Source organism: Oratosquilla oratoria, chromosome 11 (genome assembly GCF_046742065.1).
Source record: "Oratosquilla oratoria isolate Oo_2021 chromosome 11, ASM4674206v1, whole genome shotgun sequence".
Classification (NCBI taxonomy): domain Eukaryota; kingdom Metazoa; phylum Arthropoda; class Malacostraca; order Stomatopoda; family Squillidae; genus Oratosquilla; species Oratosquilla oratoria.
Window position 1 is genome coordinate 44,008,511 of NC_134787.1, and position 23,782 is coordinate 44,032,292.

The window sequence follows — 23,782 nt, forward strand, 5'->3', positions numbered from 1 at the left end:
AAAACTCCCTAATGATTCTTTGAAAGATAAAAAAAAAAACATATTTTCACTGCAAATCAATATTTCAACAGCCAAAACAAGTATAGTGGCAGTGGCTTCAATAATTTCATCATAAAATCTCCTTTGAAACTGGTTTTACAAGAAAGTTTTTTCCCCTTCTATTTTAATGTGTGATCATCATTGAAGCCTTGTCCTGTATTCAATACCTTTAGTGTCACACTTAAGCAAGTCTGAAGCTTTAGCTAAATATATATTAATCCTCTAAAGCAACTGAGGGAAATCCAGTGTGATCACGCTCTTAATGATAAATGAAAAATAGAACAGAGCATCAGGTGCCTCAGAAAATAAAGAGCTTTAAAAGTTAAGAAAATTACTTGCGATACTGAAGGAAACAACAGTCATGCTTTTTTTTTTTTGTTCCAGCACCAAAGAAAAGCAAAGGCTTTGTGTAGGACAAAAGAAGACTTGCCACCAAGAAGCACCTAATAATGTAAATCCTTTACCAACACCCACAAGGATGGATTAAACTTTGAACATTCAGTTTTCCCTGAGTCATTTACTTGTCAGAGAAGGTTTGATATGGATGTTATGAATTACAATACAGGCAGCAGACGAACAATTGAGAAAAAGTGCAACAGCCAGACAATGGGCCAAACTGAAGTCTACAGCAAGTTCACATAACATCAAATCTCAAATTAAAGTTAAAATAATAAGAATATTGACTGCAATTACAACAAACTTAACATTAAATGTATGGTAATACATTAATTACAAAGCGATATAAGAGAAAAGTAGATACAGAATGAGTAATCTCGGGATTTTGTATTTACCTGTATTCTACGCCCCATGGTCATTTCCAAATAAAACTCTCTATACCAAAGTTGGGACAAGTCACAGCAAGTCTGGAGAGTTTCTGTAAGGTTCAATAAACACTGTCAGCTACATCCATTACTTATAAACAACCAATCACCATACTCTTTCACCATATGGTAAGGCTAAAAACAAAGATGTTTATAAATCTCTTGAGAACAAAATCTACATAGTAAAGTAATTACATTCCAAGTTAACCAATTTTCATGAGATTTTACTTTTTTTCATGCATAGATTTGTCAAAATTGTGACCAATCAAAGCACACAAACAAAATTCATAAACCTCATTGAACTCCAAGAGGAATGCAGATGATGAGTTACTTTATAAGAGATTGGTGAATGAGGGCATATGATACATAATTATGTGACTCATGCGTGGCAATTAAAATCTTCCTGAAAATGGCAGGCAGCCAGGCTTAAAAATGTGCAAAATATGAGGCTAAAAAAAGGTGTTATACATAAATTTTGCATTCTACATCAATTTTACATTGATATGAGACTAAATCATACTAAGACAACGAAACTGCAAAGTTACTATGTGAAGGTTCCCTAACATCCAGGAAAAAATAAATAAATAAATAAATAAATAAATAAAATAAATAAATACAAGTGATTTAGCACTTGAAAGAAGAAGAGAAAATACGTATGCATACCACAAGTTCCCATGAGTGCAAAACTATAAAAGTGACAGTTTGGATTGATGAAAATTGAGAAGAATGAATTAAACAACTACACAGTCTAAGTAATAAATGAAGAGTTCTCAAGGCTACTTGCCTACTGTGTGAGCAATTACACTACTTTTGTTTTTAACAAGCATGACAAACACAGGCATAATATAATTTTTTTGACATTTTAAAATATCATAACATATGGCTACTGACCGCTAAAGTTAAGAAGGTATGTCCAAAAGAATGATGTCTTGTGAAATTCATCAATTTGACAAAGGTGTTGCCCATCAAGTTCCTTCCGCAGAGTCTTCTTTCCTCCTGATTTATCTGAGATTAGACTCTCCAACATAGTACGAACCATGTACAACTGAGTTGATGAAGGTCCTGTAATATTCAATTAATGATAAAAATTTATCAATATTCATATACACAAATATCAAAAGGCCTTTTCCCCCTTAAAAAGAGAATGGCCAAATTCAAGCATGCACCCATCTGACATCTATTGAAAACCCATTCAGTGTCCTTCTCAGTTTCATACCTTGTGGATGAATGGTCATCCCTGTCCTTTGCCAAAATGTTTGGGTCAAAGACAATGAAGCAAAATTCAATGCTTCCATAGTATGGCTCGACAGCCAGAGCTTATTTATCCCAACCACTTCATTATATGGTGATCCACCCCTCATACACTCAAGAAATTTACAAAGCAGACAAGAAGAATATTCCTTTAAGACATGTCATTTCCTCATCCATTTGCAACAACTCTCCATTTCTTATGTTCTGAAATCTCTCTTCCTTGCTCAATAGTTAAATAACTAAACAAGCTTGCAAAATTTGCTTCACTGTTCAACCCTTTAAATATGTCTTACATTATATACTCTGGCTGCTAATAGATTTAATTCAACTTGGGATATCCCCTTCCATAAAACTAGGAGGTATACTTTCTCGACTAATCCTTCTCTCCATTTTACGTCCTTTGAATTTATTCTGGTTACTGCCAGGTAACCATGTTCAGACACGGAAAACTTTTACAGTGAATGGGGGAGCCTGTTTCTATTAATCCATTCTCAAGGTACATTTCCATACATAATAAAATCAGGTAGTACTCATATATTTACATCTAAATTTTGTTGATCTATCTATATACCATGGGTTTCTTCCATTTCATAAATAATTAGCCAGCCAAGGCATGCACCCAACCCCACCCATTCCACACCCAACCCACACCCCTAAATTTTAAGATAATATCACACATACATGTATATACCAAAGGCTTCTTATCCCTTACAAGGGAGGTAGCCAAACAACAAATGCATAAAATCCATCCCCCACATACTCCACTCCCATCCAGCCCCTTCCCTCCGTCTTATCTTGAATCCTCCTAGATGACGGGTCATCCCTGCATCTTGCCCACTGCCCTGGGTCAGAAGCAGTGTCACAAGACACAGCACATCCACAGGAAGGCCATTTCATTAAATCCACTTTGGGGCTACAGGGAGAAGGATGCCTAGTCCTATCACCATCCCATTTTTGTCACCTTTTATGACTCACGTGGAAATCTCGGTGGCAATATTCTTTTTCACCACCACAGGGTTCGGCAAAATGAGAAAATGAATATTCAGAGAAGTGGTACAGGACAGTAACAAGAGTGGGGGAACAGTATAATGGAGGGACAGTCACAGTATAATAAAGTAGCATCATTTCTCTAAAAATAGAGATTTCCTCCACCATAGACAAAATGAAATGTGGCTCTGGTCTGTAGGGGTGCCCCATATAGAGCCTAAAATATCAGTTGCATGCTACTTAGCAGCTTTTAACCCTACAATAACATACATACATATACCAAAGGCTTTTTCCCCCTTACACAGGGGGTAGCCAAAAAGAAAAAGGCATAGAAATCACTCCCACCCATTTCATTTCCCATATATTCCACTCCCCTCCACCCTCCTCCCTCCCTCCTATCTTGGCACCTCCTGGATGACAGGTCATCCCTGCATCCTGTCCACTGCAGTGGGTCAGAAGCAGTGTCACAAGACACAGCACATCCACAGCAAGGCCGCTTCATAAATTCAGCGACCCCCCCCTCAACGTCCCTACAATAACATGCAACCAATATCCCAGATGGGGATAATATCACACTTAATAATACAGAATACTTCTCAAATTTAGCAGGAGTTCATTGTAAGTGGTGATAAAAGAAAACTGCACAGATGACTTACCCACGTTCCTCCGGAGAACCTTTATTTCAAATCCATTGTCTGGGTCTTTCTTCCCCTTCAGTGCTGGGTCATCTGGGGGTTCAACTCCTCGAAGCCAATCTGCACTAGTCTCTCGTACAGACACTAGAATACTGATTATTACAACAGTTCAGACAAATATTCAATAAAAATCTAGTAACAATTTACAATTCTCAGATTTTATACGTACATATACCAAGGACTTTTTCCCCCTTGCAAAGGAGGTAGCCAAAGTCAAAGGCATAAATCCACTCCCACCAATTTCATCCCCACATACTTCACTTCCATTCACCACCCCTCCCTCCCTCTTTTCTTGGCTCCTCCTGAATGATGGGTCATTCGTGTAGGTTTTATATACACATGAAAATGCATGTGCACATGCAGTCACACAACTAGATGGCACAGTTGGTCACACGACTCGATGGCGCAGTTAGTAGAGTTCCTGGCAGCCACTACAGCAGTCTGGGTTCAAATCCCGCACAGGGGTGAAATAATTTCAGTATCTCTGTGCTGCAAGTCATTACACCAACTCTCGTGGGCAGGGAGTTGGGGGTGTGTGCATTACCCATAGATTGGTCAGATATGAGCACTGAGCTCTCTTCCGGGAGGGAAATAGCTGTTGATCACAAGTCTGACACATGATCCAAGACTATGGTGAATCACATACAGGAAAAAATCATGGGCTTTGCATCTAAACATCCATGCTGGAGCTTAGTGAGAATCCCGGATAGTGTATAAATTGTGACCTAATTGTTATGCAGTTTTAAATGTAGCCAAAACCTTTATTCACTCACATTTAATTGAGTTTGATGGACCCTCATGTGTTTCGGGAATGCATGCATGCAAGCACACATACATGCACACAGTATCACTCAAATGACACATATAGGATTGAAGTACAATTATGCCCTTGACTGCAGTGTATTTTACACAAATTACAATTAGCTAAAACTTCTATTAATTCACATGTAATTGAATTTATTGAACCCTCTTGTGTCATGGGAACACACAGACATACACATAGTTAATCTCACTTGACTTATCCTACACACATGAGACTGAAGTCAATTTATGCTGCCAACTGTACAGTGTAATTGTCATGCAATTTAAAATGTAGCTAACTTTATTAATTGACATTAAATTGAGTTTAATGGGTTCATGTGTCTTGGGAATGTATGCACACTCATGCATAAACTGTTTCTAATGATGTTCACATATGCTATTTGTTATCAGAAACCAACTAAAATGCTGGAATTTCTTACTGTTTTTGGAACATAATCCTCCTTATTCTGATTGTTCTTTATAGAGAAATTACTATCTATTTAAACAATTTCCACTTGCAAAAGGTTTTAAGGAATATATCCATCATGTAAATGGAGTGAACTTACCTGTAGTTTGGCTTTGGATATATCCTACAAACTAAATTAGATCTTTCTTTTTTCCTGTTTATGAAGACATTTTAACCCCATACCTTCGTAATAATTCTTTCTTGTTCTTGATGGCTTTGCGAAGTGGATCCCGAAGGCTAAGTTGCACAAAGTCTTGCAGTTCTTGATATATGTTCCTACGAATGGAGTCCAGGAACACCGTTTCCATTCGTGCCATTAAGACCTGCAGTCCTTTGATCATAGCAATCACCTCAATAAGTGCAAACTTCTCCTCTTCACTGTAATTGTACCTTGTTGCCTGTAGATTGAACAGCAAATTATGTTAAAATATCTACACAGACAACAACATGCTACATCAATTCTTTAACTCTTCAGTCTTTTAATTCCTCAACTGCACACAATATTTCACGTGACATATTAACAATCATGCTCTCCACCCCTCCCATCTCAGCACCTCATTAGCCTCTTCAATACGAGTCAAATTCTCACGTGCAGCACCGGATGCCTGGAGTATGATGGTTCAATGATGCATCACAATACTCGTATTATAAAATATAGTCATTGTTGTATTACTCATTCTCTTTCACTCTGAATATTTATAACCACAGAAAATGTGATCAAGCCAGTTCACAGAATACAGGGGTTACTCAGCTGCAACTACAAAGTAAATATAATCAAGATGGCGACTCCAGCATCCTCGTATACCTGCCCGCAACTCATGACACCTACATAGGCGTCATCGTAGGCAAGAGGTTAATGAAAGGTCACTAATCTTACCACAATGCTTATGTCAAAAGCAATGCAACAAGGCACAGCCAGAGCTGATTTAACCCCCCCCCCCCAATTTCACTGTATGGTGACACCCCACCATTTTCTCATTCAATCAGACTAAATTATGAAGTTGATAAGAACGTCCCTTCTGGATGGTTTAACCTCTTCACTCCAGGGCACATTGCACATCTGGCAGCATTAGCTGCCCGATGTGCGATGTTGTGTCATAATAATCGCATTATAAAAAATAGTCAGTGCTCAATCATTCGTTCTCTTTCACCTGTGTATTTTGATAACCATAGAAAATTGATGAAGCCAGTTTAGAGAGAATGGAAATTACATAGGTACGACTACAATAAATATAATCAAGATGGCGACGTCAGCATCATCAAGTACCCACTTGCTCCTCATGCCGCCTACGTAGGTGTCACTGTATGGAAGTGGTTAATAAAAGATGAAGGAGAGGAGCCCACGCCAAGAGACGTGTAGCTGAAGCCAAGGCTGTCACCTTTGCCTGTCTTGCAGGACTAAATAGACAGAACTTACCCGTTCATATTCTTCGGCATCAGAAGGACACTGGTTGTTGCTGTGGTGATCAGTTGGATGGAGGAGCTTCCAAGAGTACAATTCTGTTACAACACTGGTCCACTCACTCAGAAGCTGAAGACCCCGCAAGGCTAAGTCAGCAATATCTTTGTTTTCGGGATCAGTCCTTGCAGTCTCCTTGTATGTTGTGATGACCTTTGAAAAGAAAAATAAGCATTACTTAAACATATGTACCCAAGATACATGTAATATCCCTCTATTACACCCTTTTACATTATTCTTTTCCTTTTTTTTTAAGCCTGTTTCTTCTATCAGCCAAAGCTCTCTTCATATTGTTTTGTGGGAAGAATGAAGACTTCAATGACTGAAAGGGTGTCAGGCCATGCAATACTGTCACTGAACTAAAGGGATTAATCAACCATTCCTCACCATATGACAAGCACTGCCATATATGTAGAATTTTTCTACTAGTGTGAAAATAACTAAATATCATAGTTCTTCTAGCCTGTGAAATATATTACACATTTCTATTATTGCACCTGAATGAAAGTAATACGAGATATTTACCATTCACAAGTGTGAATATAGTTACAATTCAACTGTAAACATGAATAATTTGTGTAATTTTTTTTCTAATTGCACAACTAGAGCAAAGAAGAAAGTGCAAAAGATATGAGTGAATGGAGAGGGAATGTAAATAGATGATGGAATGATGTCATTTCCAAAGGGATGTTCTTGTGTACTCCATAAATTTTTAGAGTGGATGCAAACAGGGGTACCCTTTAATGACATGGAGGGGTAAACCAACTTTGGCTGTCAGGGCTTGCTGTGGAGGAGCTATGTATCACTGCACTGCTTTTGTGACCTAAACAGTGTGGCTAAGATGGAGAGGCAAATAAATGGGTTTTGATGGGTGTGGGGTGGGGTGGGGTTATGATCTGACCTGGCCACCCTCCTTGTTCAGAGGATAAGACCCTTTGGTGTATATGTATATGCACAAACATAGTAAGAAATGTGGAGGTGAAGCAGAGAATAGGTGCTGGTGGAAAACTATCTGATAGGGTAAACCAGACAATGCTGAGATGGTTTGCCTATTTGGTATTCTGTTGAGGAGGTAGTAAACAAAATGTTTCAGGTGGGTGGGAGAAAAGAGAGATGGAAGAGGTTCAAAATGATTAAGATTTTATTGAGTCTCCAATCAATCATTTCACTGACAATACAGACATCACATCTTCAATAAGAGATCTATGGATCCAAATCATGGCTGGTGCCACCGCCCAAGCTACAGGGCTCTTGTGAGGACAAGTTAGCGATACTATAAAGTAAGAACTGGAATTTCTCCTACTCACCTCATTGCTGTATCGTGCCAGGTCAGATATGTACTTAATGTGTTCTTCTCTGATTCGTGGTAGATGACACATGAGATCAGCCTGTGGACTAGTGGTAGAGGCACTGCAAAGAGGCCACATTTTGTTGTCAAAGTTCTTGCTGCGTTTGATATAGTTGAATGGAGCAATCTGCATGTCTCCGAATAGAGGTACAACTTCTAAGTTCTGTGAAGAGAATACACTTTTAATTGATTGGCATGCACACACACACACACACACACACACATCAGAGAAAAATGTAAAGATCAACCCAAACTATTCTATAGATATGTAAATGGTAAACTTAAAAATAAACAGGAAATGGTGAAACTATGCTGTGGAAATATGTAGAAGATTTAGGATTGGCTGAAGTCATGAACAACCACTTCATGTTGGTTTTCACTAGAGAAAAAGTAGAGCATTGGGATGAAGGAATGGAAGTACAATCACCCCCCCATGAGGGAAATAACACAAAAAGAAATGATGGATCAACTAACGAACCTTGATGTCATGAAATCACACAGCCCAGATGGAATTGCAAATTGGATCCTAAAAGAATGTAAAGAAGAATAGACTGGCTAAACTGAAATTACAGATTTTGGAACAAAGAAGAGAAAGAGGCAACCTGCTGACCATTTACAGAATCATGAAAAGCACAGAAGTCCTTGATAGAGAGGACTTACTAAATTATGACAAGAGAAATACAAGGAGATATGATAAGAAACTCAAAAAGGATAGTTATAGAAGAGACCTGAAAAAAATAGAAGTTTTCCACACAGAGTGGTGGATATCTGGAACAAACTGGATAAAACAATAGTGTGTGCAAAAACTATACATGAATTTAAGAGCAAACTAGACACTGCGAGATACAAGGATCACCATGAGCATAGCTCCCCTTCCCGTAAGATACTAGGTAAATGCACACGCGCACACACACACACACACATACACACATATATAATATATATACTAAACAAACAGCATATCATATTAACACTAACCTTGAATATTTTGTCAATTTTATCAATTTTTATTTTCTTCTTCTGGTCCAATTTGTTGATGTTACAAATTTCTGAGTCAATAAGGAAGAGTCCAAACCCCATGACTTTGACCAGCATTTGCTTCTCCTTTGGGGTCAAATACATCTTGTTCTCAAACATGTGCACTGATATATTAACAACATCACCTGGAATAGAAAAGAATTAGTGCAATCAGAAGGTAAATATTAGTACATCCACACTTTGAATTAGCTCCCCAAGGTTAACTTCAGTCCACACAAACACATCTTTTTCTCCCTTACAAAGGGGGGTAGCCAAAGTCAAAAGGCATAACTCCACTTCCACCCATTTCATCCCTACCTACTCCACACTAATTCACCACCCCTCCCTCCCTCTTTTCTTAGCTCCTCCTGGATGACAAGTCATCCCTGCATCTCACCCTTTTATAACAGATCAAAAAAATATATATATATATAAAAAAACGAATAGAATAAATAAAATCTACAAGTACAAAAACTATGACCATGGTACTTTAGAATTACCATAAGTGATTTATGAGACCAAACAAGAACAACAGTGAAGAATTAAAACAATACTAACAACAAAAATGATAATCATAATGATGATAATAACACTATTGATAACTAAAATTATAATAATAACAATAATAATTATAATAATAGTAACAATAATAATGATGATAATAATAATGATAATAATAATAATGGTAATGATAACTATAATAATAATATTATTAGCATTAATAACAATAACACCACCAATAATAATAATAAACTGACATAATCCATGAATTAATAGTTTGGGGGTCTATAGAAAATCTTAAACTTTACTTGGGGGTCGATGAGCTGAAAAGTTTGGGAACCCCTGCTCTAATCCATTCTAACCCTTAGGTATATGCTTTGATTAGGTCATCATTTTGTATATGTATCAGTCTTAAAAATGAAAACCAGTCCCTGCAGGATTGCATCTCCAGATAAGAGGTGAGAGGGTTGACAGGATTTGAAGATGACTGACTGGGAGATGATTTTTCCTGACATCTATTCTGTAGGACCACCACAAGTAGTATCCACTGTTACATACATATACCAAGGCTTTTTCCCCCTTACAAGGGAGGCAGCCAAAAAGGAAAAGCCATAAAATCATTCCCACCCATTCCATCCCTGAATACACTCCACACCCTCCCTCTTATCTTAGCACCTCCTGGATGACGGGTCATCCCTGCACATTGTCCACTGCCCTGGGTCAGAAGCAGTGTCACAAGACACAGCACATCCACAGCAAGGCCGCTTCATTAAATCGGCGACCCCCCCTCTCCGTCCCCCTCTGCATAAAAGGAGAAGACGGGGAGAAATCCCTTCGGGCTGCGTCAAATTTTGCTCACACATACAGTATCCACTGTTGGTCCCTTTATATTTGTACTACTATTTATGTAAAACACCTATACAACCTTGCAAAGATTTCATCAAACTTCATTATAAAAGAAATTATGCTTTAACCCCTTCCATACGGTGCCGCACACGTAGGCGTCATGGACTTAGATCTCGGTGGCAGCAGCCAATGCCAGCCGTACGACGTGTCGTAATAATACTCACATCATAAAATATAGTCACCGCTTATATCGATCGTTCTCTCTTCACCCGTGAATTTTGATAACCATAGAAAATGCGATTACAAAAGAATTAGAAAGAATGTCATTATGGAGGGGCGACTACAATAAATATAATCAAGACGCCGATATGGCAGCCTCGCGAATACACTCGCTCCCCATGACGCCTACGTGTGCGGCACCGTATGGAAGGGGTTAAATAGTACATTTATCTATCTATATACCAAAGGCTTTTTCCCCTTTGTAAATGAAGTAGCCAAGTCAAAAGGCATGTACCCACCCCACCCATTTCACTCGCATCAACCACACTTTCCTCCCTCTTAGCAATGATGGGTCATCCCTGTATCTCACCCACTGCCCAGGGTCAGAAGCAATGCAACAAGACACAGTGCATACACAGCAAGGCTGCTTCCCTTAATCAGCGATCCCCCTCTCCATCCCCTCATGCAGAAATAGAGAAATCATGGAGAAATCCCTCCAGGCTACATCAAAATATCATTCACACTTCCTACTTCACCCCCTTCCCATCTTTGCATTACAGTATTATCTATACACAGCCAATTTCCACTCACCCCTATCTCCTACCTTCTCCCTTCCTTGCTCCACAGACATTCCCCTCTTGCTCAAAGCCCCTTTCACCCTATCTATCCATCTCATCCTCACTCGTCCCCTCAAGTTCACTCCATCCACTTTTGCCTTCCACATCTCTTTTACTAATCTGTCTTCATTCTTTCCATGTGTCCAAACCATCCCAATACTCTTTCATTAGCCCTTTCTGTTATTTCCTTTTCCAACCCACCCCACTCTCCTCCTCACTTCCTCATTTCTCACTCTATCCAACCTTGTAACCCCTACCATAATTCTCATATATTTCATCTCAATCACATTTAAATGTTTCCTCTCTGCTTCTCTTAAATTCCAATCATCCCTTTGTATAATCTCTTTGCATCCATTTCCAGCTACCTATTTCTCATGACATTTTTTAATCCCCTCAAGGCATATACTTATTTCTCTCAATCTACAAATATTTCATACTTACACAAAAGTTCTTCATAAGATGGAATGGCTGTTAGTTTGTCTTTAAGCGAGTCCCTGATTTTGTTCTGGGTTGCTAGAAACATGGACAAGTTCTGGGATTCCTGTAAACTCTGAGTATCACTCATTACTTTCAAGAATTGTGCGGCTCTGCAAAAGAAAAATGTGATCATGTAATAAAAATGAATAATAATAAAAATCCATATGTACATAATATTTGGAAGGAGTGAATAAGGAATGACTAGCAGAAAGTATGAGGGCAGATATGGATGCTGTGGGCTTGGGAGAAGAGGAGGGTGTCTTGTACCCAAGAGTGAGGTGAATGGAAGGGGTTTTTGGATGTACATAAATTGAGATGAGGGCAAACAATCTCTGGCTACCAGTCCCTACTGTAGAAGTGATGTGCCTCACTGCAGTGCCCAGTGTGGCAGGGGACATGGATGATCCTTCATACACAAGGTACTGTTAGGAGAAGGGCATTAAATAGGTTCAAATGACTATATGCTTGGACTCAACTATCTCCCACATACATATACCAAAAGGCCTTTTCCCTTCTACAAGAAAGGGCAGCCTAGTCAGTATTCACTCATCCCACATCCATCTAAAACCTATTTGTTGTCCCCTTCTATCTTAACTCCTTATGGATCATCCCTATCACCCACCCACTGCTTGGGTTAGAAGCAATGCAGCAAGACACAGCACCCACACACCAAGGCCCAACAGCAAAAGCTGGTTTACCTCGAATGATTCATACATAAACACCAAAAAGCCTTTTCCCCTTCATTATGTCACCCCGCACCCATCCAAATCCTATCACATACACACACTAGATTCCCCTTCCCCTTATTAGGAGGTGACCATGTCAAAGTGCAAACCAAAATCATAAACAAATAAACCCTATTCAACCACTACTCCATCACAATCCCTTGGAGATGAAGGGACTGAGATGGACTTGGGTGAAAAGCAAAACCACAAGTACAGTTCTTCTACAGCATGGCCCAGAAAAGAGTTGGTTTACCCCCACTTCTTCATCTTATGACAACCCTCTTCCCCCTCTTCATACATTCATATTAAATTCTGAAGCAAACGAGAACATCTGTTTGGGTCATATCATCTCACCATCCATTAAACATCTCCCTCCCATCTGTTGCACTCTCTTCTCCATTCAACACATTCTATGTGCATCCAAACCCCCCTTCACCACATCCACCCATCTCATTTTCAGTCTTCCTCTCAGGTTAATTCCATCAACTTCAACTTTTCACACTCTCTTTGCTACTCTTTCTTCAGTACACTCAAACACCTTCAGGACTGTTCTACCCTGTCTGACAGGTTCCTTTCCACAACTTGTTCTCTGCCTCATCTTCATATTTTTCACTACTGTGGTACCTCAACATACAACTATAATTCATTCTGTGACCAAGCTCATATCTCAAAGCAATTTTCCCCATCTGAAATAACAGAAATTATTTTAATCCATCCCAGCCCTCTAAAAACACCCCAATCTAAATTTATGGCAATAAACATGTTTTTTATTAAGATTACACATGTAATATACTTTACAAGTACATAATAAAATGTATGATAAAAAAAAAATGTGGTTTATTTAATTTCATTTTACTTTTTCATTCTGACTTGACTGAACTAGGCTACCTACACACACACTTGCTTAAACATAAACTTTGATCCAACTTTAACTGCTACTTTTTTTCACAGCTTAAACTTAACAGTTACTTTATTTTTTTTTTACTTTTCCTCACTTCTCTTTTACTTTTTGGCCTCACTTTTGGCACTTTCACCTGCAGGACTTTTGAACAAAAACTTATACATGGAGATTTGTTTCTGCTTTCAAAATGTTACGAAAATACGATAGGCAAAAGTCATTAAAAAATGCTAAAGCACGACCAGTATTGACTTTTTCCAGATATTTCTTTTCAATGGAACTGGAAAGCTTCTCCCACATTGCCAATATTTCTTTTATCTCATTTATAGAAATAACCTCCTGCTTGCTGGTTGCTACTAATCTCTTGCAAGACCCCTTGTGTTCCCGTGACTGTTGCTCCATCATCACCTCTGTTGAGAGTTCCTCTTCATGTTCCTCAAAGAGCTCGGTGACGTCTCCCTCATCCATCTCCAGACCCATAGACTTTCAGAGGGATAAGATTTCCTCCAACACTTATGGATCAGGATCGAGTCTGGATTTGAATCCTTCGAAATCCCATTCAAGCACAATGTCAGTCCATAACTTTTTTCAAACAGAGTTCAATGTGGTTTTGGTAACACCCTGCCATGCCAAATCAATAATGTGTCAGCATATAACAATATTGTAATGCTCTTTCCAGAACTCACAAAAAGTGCAGTTGGTGTTTTTTGTCACCCCAAAGCAGCAGAGGAACAAAAGCTTGGTATAGAATTTCTTGAACTTAGCGATGACCTGCCGATCCATGGGTTGGAGGAGGGGTGGTGTTGGGTGGGAGGCAGAGGACCTTCACAAAGTTAAACTTATCAAGAATGTTGTCTTCAAGGTCTGGTGGGTGAGCATAAGCAGTGTCAATGGTTTGTATGCTTTCAGTGGAAGGCCATTTTCCTACACAAATTCTTTTTGACAGAAGGACCAAAAACAAGATTTACCCTTTGAGTAAAGAACTGCCTGGTGACCCATGCTTTTGTGTTTGCTCTCTCCATAACTTGCAATCTTTCTTTTAAAATCTTGTGTGTCTTCAAAGCTCTGGAATTTTTGGAGTGGTAAACAACCAGTGGTTTTATCTTTACACCACAACTTGCATTTCCTAACAATGCACGAGTCAATCGATCCTTCATGGGCTTATGGCCTGGCAGCTTCTTTTCCTCTGCCATTATGAAAATCCTTCATGGCATGTTCTTTCAGAAAAATGTAATTTTCGCAGGAAAATTAATTTTTCCCTGATACAAACCTGAGGTACTCCTTACACTAGGATACTCTCGCGTAGCGCGAATATTTCTACTGCGAAATTAAAATCCTCACTCTGTGGGTCTGGGCAACGCTTATCCTCAGTAAGGGGCCCCATTGGGGCAAGGGGGGGGGCCCTTGCCCTCCACCACAAGTCTCGCACACTATAACCATTCTCTGAGCCAGGTATGATTTAAGCACAAGGTTGTCAGGCAAGGAGAAGGAACTGTTTAGAGGGGTGGTTGAGGAGGGCCATTAAAGGTAAGGAGTACCTCAGGTTTGTATCAGGGAAAAATTAATTTTCCTGCGAAAATTACATTTGTTCCGAAGAATACAAACTCTTCGGTACTCCTTACACTAGGAGACTCGGACTTAGGAGGGAAGGAAGTTGTTATCTAGCCTGGGAAACCGCTGTAAGGAAAATCTAGTGTGCTAAGACTATGTTGACCAGACCCCTATACATTCCCCTCACTTTGAAGTGCACCCCTTTCTGTTCCCTGGAGTGGAGACAGAAAGGTTATAATCACTTTTGTACCACTGAAGGGCTTGAATTGATTCCCTTGGAATGCTAGAGAGCCCGCGGGTGAGGTAAGGGAATGTAAGAGTATGAGAAGGACTTTAGAAAGTTATCCCTGCAGTTGCCGAGCCAGAACCTGGATGAGTTGTCAGGGTCGGCTGTGTGCTCTTGAGGAGGGGTATATCATTTTCAGGACTTCTTGGGCGGCCACTATGGGGCCCAAAGATAAGTTCCCTAAAGATTCCCGCATAACTTCTTTGAGGTAAAAGGAAGTGAACGTATTCTGGCTTTTCCATATACCTGCTTGAAGAACCTGGTTGACTGACCGATTCTTTCTGATGACTAGGGAGGTCCCTACTGCCCTCAGGTCATGGGCAATCTGTGTGGTCCATGTCGCAGGCTCTGCGGATGACTTCCATTGTCCAGTAAGAAAAGGAATTCTTAGTGATGGGCTACCTTTAGTAGAGATGAACAACCACTTTAATTCTGGTCGAAGATGTTCGGTTCTCTTGAGGTAGGTCCGGATGGCTTGTACCGGGCATAGAACTGTTTCAGTCTATTCTCCCCCTGCAAATTCGTCTAAGGATGGAACACTAAAGGACCAGAATCTAGGGTCGGATTTGGCAGGATCTTTGTTTTGGCAATGAATTGAGGCATGAAAGTGAAGGAGACCTCTTTCCATCCTTTGGAATGGGCGACTCTATAAGAGATGGCATGTAACTCCCCTACTCTCTTGGAAGATGCCAGGGCTAGCAGAAAAAACTGTCCTCTAGGAGAGGTCCTTCAGATGTGCCTCTCGGAGAGGTTTGTAAGGGGGACCCCTCAGAGAGTTCAGGACTAATGCCACATCCCGCGGAGGAGAACTGATTTCCCTGGGGGGGGGCATGATCTTTGAAGTGCCTGAAGAGCATGGAAATTTCCTGTGAAAGGGCTAGGACCATGCCCTTCAGAGAAAACACCTGATTTAGAGCTGCCCTATAGCTTTGTACTGCCGAGAGGGAGATCTTCCTGGACTTCCTGAGGACGTGGAAGGAGGCGATCTCAGGAATGGTGGCTCGAACTGGGACTAACTTCCTGGAGTGGCACCATTTGCAAAGGCGCATTTCCCTTGATAAAGGTTAGCTGAGGATGAGCAAATAGGAGCGGACATGTCCTCAACCACTTCTCTGGGAAAACCCTTCTTTAGGAGGATCTGGACCATAGTCTGAACGCGTGAAGATTGAGTGCTGAAGGGTTCTTGTGCCAAGGCCCGTTGATGGGTGGATACAGAAGATCTGGTCTTCCCTGAAGGGCCAGAGGCTCTTCTACTGCTAGCTCGAGGGCGTCCGGAAACCATGGGGCTTCGGGCCACCAAGGAGCGATCAAAGTCATCCGAAGGTAGGATGCGTGTCTTGCTCTGAGGTACCTTCTGGAGCAAGGGAAATGGTGGGAAAGCGTAGGAGTCCAGGTTGTCCCAACTGTGCAGAAGAGCGTTTTCTCCTGCTGTCAGAGGATCCAGGAAAGGGCTGAAATATTGGGAGTTGGTGATTCCATCTCATTGCAAAAAGGTCCACTAGAGGGGAGCCCCATTTGCTGAGGATGAAGTTCGCTACTTCTCGATAGAGGGACCATTCTGTGTTGATTATCTGATTCTTCCTGCCGAGGTGGTCCGCCCAGACATTCCTCTTCCCCGGGATGTAACGGGCTTTGAGTGACACCTGGAGATTCTTGGCTAGGTTGAGGATGTCCATCATCAGAAGGCATAGTTCCTGGGAGACTGTGCCCCCCTTGCTCGTTCAGGTAGGGTACTACCGAGGAGTTGTCCGACATTATGCCCACTACTTTTCCTGAGACTTGATCCTTGAAGTGACGGAGAGCCAGGAGTACTGCTTTCAACTCAAGCCAATTGATATGGGCTGTCCGCTCGACTGTGGACCAGGAACCGCTGATGTGATCGTCGTTGAGGTGGGCTCCCCAGCCCTCCTTGGAGGCATCGGAGAACAGGAGGACTTCGGGGGGAGATGGGCCGAGGGGCATCCCCATGAGAAGGTTGCATGGGCCTTCCACCAGAGAAGAGAATCCTTGACTTCTTCGGTGAGGGAGATGTGTTGTAGGGGTTCTCCCTCTTGCGGGGCCCACTGAGACTTGAGGAGCCACTGTAGCAGTCGCCTTCTTTGTCTACTCCAGGGGATTAATTTCTATATGGAGGCCATATGGCCCAGGAGGATTTGGCATTGTGTAGCCGTCAGGAACCTGGTCGATAGTGCCTGTGCAACTAGAGAAGCGAGATTCGGGATCCCCTTTCCTACTAGGAAGGATTCCATTAGGGAGGAGTCCAGGACCATACCCAGGTACGTGACTCTCTGTTCTGGTAAGAAATCTGACTTTTCCGGGTTGACTACTGTGCCCAATTTCAGGACAAAGGTTAGGACCATTCTCAGGTGTTCTGGCATAGCTGGGCGGAATGCATCTTGGAGGTCCAGCGACACCATGAAGTTCCCTTCCCTGATAGACGCCCTTACGGACTCTGGGGAGGCCATTCGGAACTTTGTCAGGGAAAAGGAACTTGTTGAGTGGAGACAAATAGATGACTGGTCTCCACACCCCTGTTGTCTTTTCTACTAGGAATAGCCGTGAGAAGAACCCTGGGTCCGGAGTCGAGACTTCCACTAAAGTTCCTGTCTGGAGCAAAACGGAGGATTCCTCCGCTAGGGCCCGCCCGCGAGCCGAGTCCGGGTGGAAGCTGCTGACTTGGATGGGATAGAGGGAGAGGTTTGGGACGGTGGAAAAGGGAAGACAATAGCCCGTCTTAATGACTCAGTAGGTCCAGTCTTCCGCCCCGGCCTCTTCCCATGCTCTCCAGTAGAGGGAGAGGCAACCCCCTATCCTGTGCAGAGGGGCTGGCGAATTCCTAGGAGTCCTGTGGGGGAGTCCGGAGCCTCTATAATGTTTGCGTCTAGGATCTCGGAGTCCACCATATCCGGGGGAATCAGCGTGTGGGTGAGCATAAATCTCCCTGAGGAGGGGGTCACTGGGGTCCCCGAGGATGGTGTCTCTCCTGCGGGACTCGAAGTTGGCCCAGGACGTTGAGAGACAGGAAACCTGATGCTTCAGGGCTCTGCTCGCGCTTGCCAAAAAGCCTGGAGGTCGCATTCTTCCTGGGGTTGTAGTGCGGGTAAGAACCCCCACGCCGAGGCAAGGAGGCGTTCTAGCCAGGAGTTCACCGCCAGGGACAGAGCCAGTGATTGAAGGTGGTTGCTGACTTCCCTGCCAGAGAGGAGGACGTTTCGTCTGCGCAGCGACTCGGCGTCCGCCTTAACCAGCTCTGGTAACCTCGCCGGGATCGAGGCTGCTCCGAGGGTTGACCCCGATGGGGTGTAGAAGCGCTTCTGGTGTTCCAATGGGACCGGAAGCCAACGCGTCTTCTCGGTCGTCCTTGTTGCGAGAGCGTCGGAGGCCTGGGCCATGGCTCTCGCCGTCTACGTACTCCATGGAAGGTGGAGGGGAGGAGGCTGGGCTTTCTGAGAGTTGGCCGTCATGAAGATGTCAGACTCGAATGTGGCTTCCTCTTCTTTCGGGTGGCCCAGTCGATTCGCCCTCCGAACCCTCGCGAGGACGTCCGAGAAGGAAGGTGGGACCACCATCGAGGATTCCGACTGGGAAACGGGAGGGGAAAGGGAGCGTGCCCCCCCCCCTACGGAGCTGTGGACATCGTCGTCGGCGTAGGAGGGGTCGGGACGGGCAGAGAGGAACCTCACGCTACCATCCCGGTCACTGATGGGTACAGAGGGGGGCCGAGCAAGTGGAAGATGGTCGAGGGGGGCCCTTGGGGGCGGTGACTCCTCACGAGCTTCCGTGCGGTGCACGAACCGCGCTTGAGAAGCGCGGAAAAATTCCCGTTGGGCCTCCATCTGTTCCTTCAACGTAGTGACGAGTGAACAGAGTGGGGAGGAGGTCCGGGGAATGTCCGCTTGAGTCCCGCCTGGGTGCGGATGGTCCGGGAGACGCCAATGGGAGACTGCCTCCTCTGGACGAAGCCGAGTCACCCACGACGAACGCGCGCGTGGGCACATCTCGGGCTTCCTGCCCACCGGGCATAGAAAGGGTTCCGGCGATGACCCGGCTCGTCTGACGACGGGTGGAAGGTGAACGTGGGGGCCACCCGAGGAGGAGAAGAGGCCGACGCGCTCCGAAACTCCGAACTCGGCTCCTTTGTCCGTGGGGGGGCGGAGCCGCCGGCAGCGTCGCGGGGCCGGTGGACGCATCCGGGAAAAATCTCGTACCCGGGGGGGTTCGCGGGGGCCAGCGCGTGCCCGTCGTAGCTAACCACCCTGTGGGCAGGAACAGGAGACAAGTGGCCTGAGACTGACTCGGGGCGGCTATTGTACAACCTTTCCGTTTACTACGCTTAGGAGGGGGGAGACAACTGCCCGCGTCCTCCGCCGACGTAGCATGCCTTCTCCTTGTGTCGGGTGAGGGGGGAAGCCATCTAGAAACACCGCGTCTGCAACCTCGTCCCTGATCTCTGTCCCTGTGAGCAAAGGGCATGGAAAGGGCACCGTTGATCACCCAGCTCTTCCTACGGTGGGTGTTGTGCGTACAGCGGGATTCCTGAGTAGAAGAGACTAAGGGGCTCTTTGCCCCCCCCCCTTTGTCCGTGCCGGCGTCGAGTTTCGGGGGCAGCCGCAAGCGACCACATCCGGGAAAAATGTCATACAGGAACGGTAGCTAGCGGTGGCTTGACGCGCATGTCCGACTACGCTAACCGTCCTTTGTTGAAGGAAGAGGACAACTTGGCCTGAGAATGACTCGAAGTGGCGTTGTACCACCTTCCTGGCGACTGTTGAGTTTCCGGGATGGGCGAGGGCAAACCGCAAGCGACCTCATCCGGGAAAAGCTCGTACAGGAACGGTAGCTAGCGGTGGCTTGACGCGCATGTCCGACTACGCTAACCGTCCTTTGTTGAAGGAAGAGGACAACTTGGCCTGAGAATGACTCGAAGTGGCGTTGTACCACCTTCCTGGCGACTGTTGAGTTTCTGGGATGGGCGAGGGCAAGCCGCAAGCGACCTCATCCGGGAAAAGCTCGTACAGGAACGGTAGCTAGAGGTGGCCTGAGGCGCATGTCCATCTACGCTAACCGTCCAGGTTTAAAGGAATAAAGGACAACTTGGCTGCCTGTCTACTACGCCGTGGAGGAGGGAGAGAATTGCTCGTCTCCTCCGAAGCCGTAGGCCGCCTTCCCCAGTTTTTTGGGGGGGGAAGAGGGAAGCCATTTTCTATGGCCATTTTCTATGCGGCGAAACCACAACAATACTGGAACCAGATTCCATACTTACAGTGAAGGGTAGGATACCCGGTGGCGGTTAAGGGAATAATACAGGGAATGGAGAAGCACTTAAAATTCCAGGACACAGGATGGCGTAGGGAAAACCCCGATGAAATTGAAGGACGACGAACTCCTTAGCGTCCTTAGAGTGAGCTGGCGACAATCGAAGCGGATTGCTTGATTTTCGGCACCGACGTAAACATGGAGAGATGTTAACGCGGTCACTACTGCGAAGAGAATGGTTATAGTGTGCGAGACTTGTGGTGGAGGGCAAGGGCCCCCCCCCCTTGCCCCAATGGGGCCCCTTACTGAGGATAAGCGTTGCCCAGACCCACAGAGTGAGGATTTTAATTTCGCAGTAGAAATATTCGCGCTACGCGAGAGTATCCTAGTGTAAGGAGTACCGAAGAGTTTGTATTCTTCGGAACAAAATCTTATTTTGTCATAGTTCAAAACTTGGAGGAGGTGCCAAGATAAGAAGGAGGGAAGAGAGTAGAGGGGAGTGGAGTATGTAGGGGATGGAATGGGTGAGAGTGGTTTCTATGCCTTTGTCTTTTGGCTACCTCCTGTGTAAAGGGGAAAAGAGCCTTTGGTATATGTATATGCATGTATGTAAAAACTTGTTGGGGGATGTACCCTTCCTCTTCAATAATTTCAGCAAAACCTTGAATGTCTTCAGCTTGTTTCATGTCCAAGCTCACTGCCTCACCATCAAATGTATGCCCAATCTTCTCTTGAAATTCTAAAACCATCCGCAAATTGCTTTGAATTACATGTCCAATGGTTCATCCACTGAAGCCCCTGCTGCTTCTCTTTTCAAGTCACCATAAATGATGCATGCCTTTTCACAAATAATCACCTCCATTATGGTATTACCTGGCAACTGCTTCTCCTTCACCCACAATAATAGCAGCTTTTCCATATCTGCATGGATATTTGTCCTCAATTTTGAAAGAATGATAATGCCTTTGGCTGGCATTAATCTATCAATTGCTTCTTTTTGTTTTAAGATCATACATATCATCAATGTACTACACTCATAATGCCTTGCCAAGTTACGCGTACACCTTGGTCATATTTTCTTAGTATTTCATGTTCAATTTCCATTTACATCATACATTTTTTCTTATCACCACTCTCCTTCTCTCTCACTTTCTTTGGAATTATGATGCAGAAGAACAAAAAGTCAAGCATAAATGCAATAAAAAACAGGCAAAGATAAACATGCGAGCAAAACACAAGAGCTGCATCTGAAGGTGGTGAACACATGGAACTGAATGAGAAAAGGTAACAGCTGATACTGCATGCTATGTGTACCACGAGAGGAATAGTAGTGGTATCAGGAAGCTTCATACATGTTGTCAGGAAGGTTGCTCTTTTCTCAATTTTCCACTCGTAACCCATGGCAAAAAAACTGACCAAGCAGTAGCTCATATCTTGGAATAATTGTATGTTGGTGCACTCATATCTCAAGGTACCACTGTATATCCACTCTCGCAACATCTATCATATTCCTCAAACACTTCATCTTGAAAACATTCAATCATTTCCTCTCCATCTCCCTTATATTCCATCCTTAACTTCTGCTATTTCTCACATACCTGTCATATCACAAAAACTTAAAACTACGAACACACTTCTAAACCAACTCTGTACTTCCCCAATCACTCGCTTTCTTCTCCCAATCATCTCAATACAGACCTATACACCTTTCTGACTACACTTACCAAAATATCCATCTACGACTACATTCACAATTACATTCCCTCCTTTTGTATAGCAGGACTATACATGCAAACCACTAGCCATGGGAGGGGGGGGGGGAGTTGGTCCCCCTAGAAATCCAGGATGTGTTCAAAACTTTGCCTTTCGTCACATACATACATATACCAAAGGCTTTTTCCCCCTTACAAGGGAGGTAGCCAAAACACAAAGACATAAAATCCACTCTCACCCATTCCTTCACCACATACTCCATTCCAATTCACCCCCCTCCCTCCCTCTTATCTTGGCTCCTCCTGGATGACGGGTCATCACTGCATCTCGCCCACTGTCCTGGGTCAGAAGCAGTAACAAAAGACACAGCACATCCACAGTAAGGCCGCTTCATTAAATTGGCAACCCCCCTCTGTCCCCTCATGCAGAAAAGAGATGGGGAGAAATCCCTTCAGGCTGTATCAAATTATTTTTCACACATACTCCCTCACCCCACCATCCCCCACCCACTCCCTTTCATACATCACATCATTATCCATACACAACCATTCTTCATTCACCCCTATCTTCTGTCCTCTATCTTCCTTCCTCAACAGACATTACCCTCTTTCCCAATGCCCCTTTTACACCATCCACCTCATCTCATCTTTGGTTGCCCCCTCATGTTCACTCCTTCCACACCTCTTTTACTAATCTTTCTTCACTCATTCTTTCCATGCGTCCAAACCATCCTAATACTCTTTCATCAACCCTACCTCCCAACTCCCTTTTCACCCCCATTCTCCTCCTCACCTCCTTGTTTCTCACACTATCCAGCCTAGTAAACTCTATCATACTTCTCAGGCACTTCATTTCAAACATATTCAAACTCCTCCTTTCTTATGTTCCATGTTTCTGCCCATACAGTGCTGTCGGCACAATCACTCCTTCATTCAGTCTCCTCTTGACATCCATTCCCAAGTGTCTATTTCCCATTACACATTTTAATCTTCCAAGGTATTTACTTGCTTCTCTCCATCTACATTCTACCTCCACCTCCACTCCTCCCTTTCTCACCACATTCGCACCCAAGTATCTAAAACTATCCACTTCCTCCAGTCTCTCTTCCTTAACATTCACTTTCAGTCTGCTTCTACTTTCTCCTCTTGTACATCTCATCACCTTACTTTTACCCACATTTATCTTCAACTTTCTTCCTTTGCACACTTTCTCAAACTCTGTCACTAACTTCCTCAATCCCTCCTCTGATCCTGCTACAAGAGTAGTATCGTCAGCAAACAACTAGCTTATCTCCCACTTTTCTCCATTTTCTTTAAACCATCTCCAATCCCTGACCCATTACCCTTGCATTTACCTCTCGCACTACTCCATCCATGTATAAATTGAATAGCCAAGGCAACATAACACATCCCTGATGAAGTCCCACCTTTATCTCAAATCACTCATTCTCTCCATTTCTGATTCTAACACAGGCTCCAATACTCTCATAAAAATGCTTGACTGCTCTTAAAGCTTTCCTCCTATCCCATATATCTGCAATACCTCCCACAGTGCCTTCCTGGCTACCCTGTCATAAGCCTTTTCCAAATCTACAAAGCCCCAAAAAACATCCTTACTCTCTCCTAAATCTTTCTCACATATCTGTCTTACAACAAAAACTTGATCCACACAACCCCTACCTGTCTTAAACCCACTGTTCCTCACCAATTACTCCCTCTCTTCCTCTTCTAATCCTCTCAGTCAAGACCCTCCCATAAGCCTTCCCATCTACACTTAACAAATTGATCCCTCAGAAACTACCACATTCAC

General features: G+C 43.4%; 1 protein-coding gene across 6 annotated transcripts in view; it reads right to left on the reverse strand.

The window, feature by feature from the left end:
- The window catches only part of Cyfip (Cytoplasmic FMR1-interacting protein Sra-1), a 100,846-nt gene that overhangs the window by 29,931 nt on the left and 47,133 nt on the right, over window positions 1-23,782 (reverse strand). For all 6 annotated transcript variants that reach the window (XM_076192696.1, XM_076192694.1, XM_076192695.1 and 3 more), the window contains 8 exons: window positions 11,509-11,654; window positions 8,846-9,030; window positions 7,827-8,030; window positions 6,478-6,672; window positions 5,244-5,458; window positions 3,755-3,885; window positions 1,752-1,922; window positions 831-913 (listed from right to left, as the gene is read on the reverse strand). In XM_076192696.1, the coding sequence (XP_076048811.1) occupies window positions 831-913; window positions 1,752-1,922; window positions 3,755-3,885; window positions 5,244-5,458; window positions 6,478-6,672; window positions 7,827-8,030; window positions 8,846-9,030; window positions 11,509-11,654 (1,330 nt within the window). The remainder of the gene's footprint in view (window positions 1-830; window positions 914-1,751; window positions 1,923-3,754; window positions 3,886-5,243; window positions 5,459-6,477; window positions 6,673-7,826; window positions 8,031-8,845; window positions 9,031-11,508; window positions 11,655-23,782) is intronic.